Source organism: Pteropus alecto, unplaced genomic scaffold, assembly GCF_000325575.1.
Source record: "Pteropus alecto unplaced genomic scaffold, ASM32557v1 scaffold67, whole genome shotgun sequence".
NCBI lineage: Eukaryota > Metazoa > Chordata > Mammalia > Chiroptera > Pteropodidae > Pteropus > Pteropus alecto.
In genome coordinates, this window is record NW_006441061.1 from 5,215,215 (window position 1) to 5,222,301 (window position 7,087).

The following is a 7,087-nucleotide window of genomic DNA, read 5'->3' on the forward strand; positions in this document are numbered from 1 at the left end:
TACAGTGCCAGAAGTTATACTTTTATTGAACATTTAAAGGATTAACATATAGTTACAAGGTCAATATAAGCCTTCCAATGGAACACTTTATTTGGTTTAATTCCATCTCCAGAGACAAACGGGCGATTCCAGAACCTGTACGATGGCAATGGACCCTGACAACATTGAAATGCCTCCAAAGTTTAAAATTAGTGCAACGCACACAAATAAATCAACGTCAGGTTAAAACGGAACCTCGGACCACTTTTTAAAGAAGTTGTTTTGATGACAGAAGCACAGGAGTCAGAGCCATTAAGTCTGAAACCAAAATTTCTGGAAAAATACTTAGCAACGACATAACTTTTTTTTTTTTTTTATGTTCAGTAAACTTCCTTCTGTAATTACAGATGCTACCAAAAGTCATTAGTGGCCTTGGTGCTCCCACTGGTGAGACAAGCCGAGGGCTCATGGCGCCCGAGCATAACCTGAAAGCTTCCCGATGAGCGTGATAAAAACCCAAAGGAAAACCCCCATTCCAGCGATCCGTGCCTTTTAACGTCTTCCCGTCCTGCAAGGAAAAAACTGGCTCGAGACAAGTCCCTCTCTCTCGTTTTGTTTTGAAGCCATTTTCAGGGCAGATTCTTTAAAAAAAAAAAAAAAAAAATCGTCATTCTTCTAACAACATTATTCTAGCATCGGTGGAAAGATGACAGGCAGGAAATGGACAGCGAGAAGCACGTGGGGAATTCCATTTCTACTCTATGTGAACTGCTCTGTGATAACAGACGATTGCACAGTGGGATTCCCAGAGTAAAGGATACATCTCAACTATCAGGTAATAACGCATTTCCTCTAATCGGCCCAGCCGGTGCAGCCCTGCCTTTTCCACGCAGCCACACAGATTGGTAGAGAAGAAGCAAACGCCAAGGTGAACGTCAAAGAGCACTTGTCATCCATTCTTTTTTTGGATGCAGGTGGTCCAGAAGGGGAGCGGGGAAAAAAAAGGCGCAGGAGATACAAGAGGACACAGCATAGTCTATTCTGGGTTTAACAGACATTAAAAGAACAAATTGCTGTAGCTGACACCTTTTCCCCTATGTTGCAAGAAATTCATCTATCCTGACCCATAATACGAAAGATGCAATGCACATACATTACTGAGGCTCTAAGATCAGGTGTTAGAAAACCATCAGCATCCCTGTGGAGAGCGGTCAGCTGGACCTGGTGAAACTCTGGGATGGACTGCCCACCTTAGCCACGCACCTGTTGGTTTGCAGGCGAGGCCCAGACTTTCCTCACTGTTGGCATTCTGGCTTCAATGTCACCATCTATGCGAGACTGATGTCACCATCTATGCTACAGTGGGCCCCCCACTGTGGGAAACGAGCTGCTGCTAATGTGGCAGCCCTGAGACCGCCCCCCCCCCCACTTCCTGCCTAGCCCCGCTTCTGGGGAAGGAAGTGAGAGAGGGCGCAGGCTCGTCACTCACTAGCGCTCAACCCGAAGCCACTTCCTCTTCACCTGCATCCCCGAGGCATTCGCCTGCTCGTGGTTCTAGTCACTGAGGGTGATGTGTGTTCAACCTCGGTTTGCTGAGGGGAGCCATTTTCCTACCACTGAACATACAGGCCCAACCCTCTGGACCTGTCGTTTCTGTCCCTGCCCCTTCGGCTCCTACGAGACTTCCTTGTCTTAGATTCATAAACGTCGAGGAGAACTGAGGATGCTCGAGGCGACCACCTAGTTACCAAAAGCCAAATGACAGAAGAGGCCCGATGCCCTCCTTGGGCTTCTGATGGCACCCCGCTCCCAGAGACTCCCAGCCAGTGACTTCTTCTGACTGTTCCTGCACCAAAAAGGAAAAGCCACGCTGCTCTAAGGCATGAGTGGCCGCAGGATATGTGACCTCACGTTTTCCTCAAAGATCCGTAAGAGGAAGGAAACGCAGCTCAGAAAGCAGACTCAGTTAATTCCGTGGCCTGGAGGATGCACGATGAAGGGAGAAGCCAAAGCCACAGGGTCACCTGGAGGACCCCAAGCGCACAGGGTCTTTGGTGACCAAAGTGCTCACATCCTAAGACGCAAACCTTGGGATTGGCGGAAGGGGGAATCTTCTCTTTGCAACGAGCTAAGGCGGACGTGAGACACTTGTTCACCAAGCGTCACGTCTGCGGTTCCCGGCTGCAGGAGGACGGTGTTAGAAGGTGGCTGGGGCCACCTTCCACCCTTTGAAAGAGGGACCCAGGCAGGGCGGCAGGGCGGGCCCGCAAGCTGGAGACTGACTTCCAGTGTGGACCTTTCTGGGCCACTGAAGACAGGGCCCCAAACAAAAATATTGTGTGTGTGTGTGTGTGTGTGTGTGTGTGTGTGTGTGTGTGTGTGTGTCCCCAGGCCCACCGCTGACACTCAGGCCGCGAGATGTCGCAAGGGCCACTGTTTAGTGTAAGGCGAGGACCCATCATCAGACAAGGCCCACCGCATGCTCGCCGGACTTGGGAAAAGATGCGTCTTTTCTAACGTAAATCAAGTGGGACGGCTTCGACATTTGGGGGCTCAGTCCACGCGGCACACGCCTGACCCTCCTTGTCCAGATTCTGTTAGTCTCCCCAGGAGAACAGTGGCAAAGTTTTCACAAAAAGGCACAGTGTGAACCGTGGACGGGCCGGGCCGGGCTAGGTGGACTGAGGGCCAAGGCGGGGTCTCGGGGAGGGAGGGAGTGTGTGTCTAGCTACCTTCCTTGGCCCTGTGTGGGGTGGGAACTGGGCTTGGGACAGACCTGTCCCCCGAGAGGCGGCCCCCGACTGGGCCATGGAAGGAGGTGGGCCCCGCGAAACATGCTGTAAGAAGGAAAGAAAGAAAAGGCAAAAGCAGCTGCACGGTGGGGGCTGTCACTTGAGGCTGAGATTCTGAGGGCCACACTCCAGCCCAGCCCGGGAGCCATCCGTCCACGTGGGCGCCAAGCAGGCCTGTGGAGACAAGCAGACCTCAGGGTTTCTCCTGGGAAGGCCGCCCCCGGCTCCTTAACCACCTTTAGGAATCTACAACACAAAAAGAAAGAGAAAGAAAAACACGGAGTTAGAAAGGAAGGCAGAGGACTTTAGAGCGATTGGTTACCACAGGGCACCACAGATGAAGAACTTTCACGGTTTCATCTTCCATGTGTCCTTAGAGAAGCCCTCGCAGAAGAGGGGGCCCCCCGTCCACCCCGAGTCGTCTTTCTAATACATTGGGTTTTGAAAGGCCACCCAGCTTCCCAGATGATGCGACCGGGAACGGAAAGGCCGGTTCTCCCTCAGACTGGCTCTCTTAGCTTTTTATCAGTAAAACGTAAAAATCTTCAGTGAAAAAGGAAAGCTCGTCACTCAAGGTTTCCTCCCCACAAACAGTCAAAGTTCTTCATCGTGAGGCGGGGCGGAGCAGAGAAGCCAGAGACAGACTCTCGAAGCCCTTAGGTGCACACAGGGTAGAAACACAAGGCGTCGTCACGAAGAGGAGGAAAGAGCAGAATTTTTTAAAAAGCATTTGGCTAGAAAACTCCCCATTACTGAAGACGAAAGAGTTAAACGCTCGGAATACAGAGACTCGCTTTCTCAGAAAGGTGTAAAATCATTTAAAATACACAACGCTGAGAAAAATATAACGTTTATTAGAGAGGCAGGTACGAGGGTACAACTAAAAAGTGCCAGACAGTCTTTTCTTTTAGGATAAGGACAGAGAGAAACAACCACGTTGGCCGTATTCACACGTAACTTACTCAGAACCCAAGTGTCTACTATAAACTCAAGCGAGGAGCAGCCGCAGGGCCCTACCTAGCAGTGACACAGTCCTTCCATAAAAACAAAAAGGTCATGACATGAGGCAGCAGAATCACCAATAAAACAAACAGATAAAAGAGCAAAACGTTAAAACAAACGGAATTCAAGTAATCCTTCTTAGTTTTTAAATCGCAGTATATACAAATATATTGGACGGGGTTTACTGGACGAGTGTAACAGAAAGCAATTTAAAAAAAAACAAAACAAAACCATAAAAGAAGATAGTTACAATCCAGTTGACCAATTGAAAGTTCCCCTAGTCCAAATGTTTTGGCAGTTATTAAACAAGTCACATCGTAGACACCACACACACATATACGCGACTCAACTCAGACGTGCGGGGGTCCGGATGGGTGTTGGCGGGGGACGGAGAAAAGCTTCTTTTCACATACACATTAGTGAGTTCTAAGTTTATCTCTAAAATAAAAGCCGGGACTTTGTTTCTTTTATTTTAACAGATAACTATTGGAAGAAAACAAAGTATACTTTGGGCGGAAAGGGAAATTCTTGATTCCTTGAGAATTGTGTCAATGTTTTTTCTAATCCTTCACGCACAGACTAGATGGAGCTGAAACTATAACATATCTTCCACTGTTTGGTCAGGATTCCAGAGCTCCATGGGCTACAGGTGCTGAGGTGTAGGACTTAAACGAGTGATCATAATTTAGGCACCAACCCCCCACCCCCAAATCAACTGAGCTATTTTCTGGATGGAATTTGCACAATATCAAAGGAAAACAAACCAAACCTCACGGAATGGCATACTTTTCAAGGCTGGCGTGTAAAGGGCTAATGTCGTCTTGCCCCACGTTAAGACTTTCAGTGGTTAGTTTGCTTTTTCCAGGAGTTCCTACTCTGGAAGTGAGTTCATCACCGGATAGAAAAGTTAGATTGTAATACTGCAGGCCTCCCATTCACGTGGGACAGATCTAAAGGGGTGACCTCCCGCTGCTCATTATGGGTTCAGGCTGAGTGGCTTTATCGACATTATGTCAGTAAAAGTATAATTATTCCAAAGGAATTTGAATTACAAAGTTATATTTTAAAAAGTCAGGCGGACGGGAGTCGGTTTCCTGCTTTTGATGCTGTATTACAATTGTGTCAGATATGACCATGGGGCGGGGTCTGGGGGAAGGGTACCCGGATCTCTCTGCACTATCTTTGCAAGTTCTTGAGATTCTATAATTATTTAAAAACAAAAAGTGTTTTACATATCAGGCTGTCATTAAGGAAAGGTTAACGAGTTCCACCCTGGTGGCCTTTGTGAGAAACGTAAGTGAACCTTCTGCTGGAATCTGCATCGAGCACCTATAACTCCTGCCACATCTCTCCTCACCCCCGCGAGCTACTGTCGCTTTTAAAAATCAGCTTCAAATTGACTTGCGCTTATAAAAGGAGCCCAATGTTGAGGCAAGGAGCTAATTTCCCATTTAAAAGTAGGAAGGACAGGAATCATGTTCGAAGCCAAATAAAAAGAGAATCTCAAGGTGACACCTTCATTCTGACCCATTCTAGCTGTTCTCTGGAGATCTCGGGGTAAGTTTTCAAAAAGGGCACAAACGCGGGGCGTGGTGCTCATCTACGCATGCGACCAATTTACTACGTATCCTGCCAACTTCAAAATGCAAATCCCCGTGTGACCCAGATTCCTTTAAAGATGGTGAAACAGTTTATTTTATTCTGGCTACTGTTCATTCTACGAAATGAGCTAGCAATTCTAAAATGATTTTCAGTAACTTCATACTTTGGGTTTTAAAGATGCCAATGATTTAAAAAAAAAAATCTCCCCTTCGAAAATCTATGTGCTAGAGTAGCTGGGGGAATCACACACACACACACACACACACACGCACACGCACACGCACACGCACACACCCACCCCATTATTTACTTAATTTTTTTTCAAATATAGATTGTAACTTTGTTTTTAACACTCAACATCTCTTTTCTATCTGTAATACTCCCATTAATATAAATGTGAGCTTAAGGCAGAAAGATAATATGCAGGGAACTACGAAAATCAGAATCTATAGGCCTTTTCTAAATCAAGTTCACATTAAAAATTAAATCAATTCGGAAAAAAAAAAAAAGCAATGTGCTGGGATCTGCGTCTGTGTGCAGAAGCAGATGCTGTGTCTATGTATGGCCCCATCTGGGAGGTGTCAGCTGAGTACAGCTCCACCTGCCACAAAACCTCCAACAGAATAAAACTAAGCTGTTTTATGTAAGTTTATCTAAATAGCACTAGCACAGCCGATCAACGCTGTTGACTGGCAGAGGGCAGATCACTAGGCACGTGTAAGAATCAACTCGGTGTAACTGCCCAAACTTTTACAGATTTCAATTGGTTTTCTAGGATCCAATAGACATAATAGGATAATCACGATACTATAACAATGATCTTAACCAGGTTAAGTAAAAATACACACTTTTGGTACCAAAGAAAGAATCTTACTTGCTTCTTTACTCAAGAAGGGGGAGCTGTGATTTATGACTTCTCCCAAGTGAACGTTAAGATTTCACAAACTATCACAGTCCAACTACTTAACTTACAAAATGTAACATTCTATGGTGGTTCGATTTGCGGCAGATACTAGATAGAAATGAGAACTAAAGTCTTCTGCACCACTATGATGTATGCGGACTTTGAAATTCAGAAATATTGATTACGAGCTACAAGGCAGCCTTTTTTTTTTTGTTTTTTTTTTGGTTATCTACAGATGCTGCCAAAAGAAGACACGCTTCTCTTATTTCCAATGACACGGCTGTAAATTGGCAGTTGGCGGCTTTCCACATGACATTTCATCAGCGAGTGAAACTTGATTATAGTCAGGACTAGACAAGGAAATTCAGGTGTGAGATGCCTGATGCCCACTGAGGACAGGTACAGTGATGTTCTCCACCGTCTTTTGAAGAACTGCCTGTAACAGTCACAGTTGCGGGGAGAAACAACTCCAATTTTGTAAAGTTTTTTTTTTTTTTTTAAGTTGTATTAAATATAAGTCTTAGCACCTTTGGCATTTTTGTCCAAATAGACTTCGACGTACGAAGTGGGGACATAGCCCTCTTCGTCCTCGCTCCTCCGGATGCGGGTCCACCCATCGCCTTTGTCTTCCTCTATGACGTACAGCGTTTCTCCTTCGATGACTGAAATGGTTCCTTCATTCTGACCTGGAAAAGCAACGGCAGAATGTGTCAGGTGTCTGGTCCCATCCAGACGGAGAGCAAACAGGGAGCTCGGCGGTGAAATGAATGTGGCTGAAGCGTCAGGTGGGTCCTCAGAGGCATGGCCC

At 46.3% G+C, this 7,087-nt stretch overlaps 1 protein-coding gene across 12 annotated transcripts in view; it reads right to left on the reverse strand.

The window, feature by feature from the left end:
• FNBP1 (formin binding protein 1) overlaps nucleotides 1-7,087 on the reverse strand; it is a 111,295-nt gene continuing 104,208 nt past the window's right edge. For 8 of the 12 annotated variants that reach the window (XM_025051172.1, XM_025051171.1, XM_025051168.1 and 5 more), the window contains 2 exons: nucleotides 6,807-6,965; nucleotides 1-620 (listed from right to left, as the gene is read on the reverse strand). In XM_025051172.1, coding sequence (XP_024906940.1) covers nucleotides 532-620; nucleotides 6,807-6,965 — 248 coding nt within the window. In that variant the 3' untranslated portion in view covers nucleotides 1-531. Of the gene's footprint in view, nucleotides 3,018-3,605; nucleotides 6,966-7,087 lie in introns of those variants that run through there. The other 4 variants (XM_015594205.1, XM_015594202.1, XM_025051169.1 and 1 more) reach the window with 2 other exon arrangements.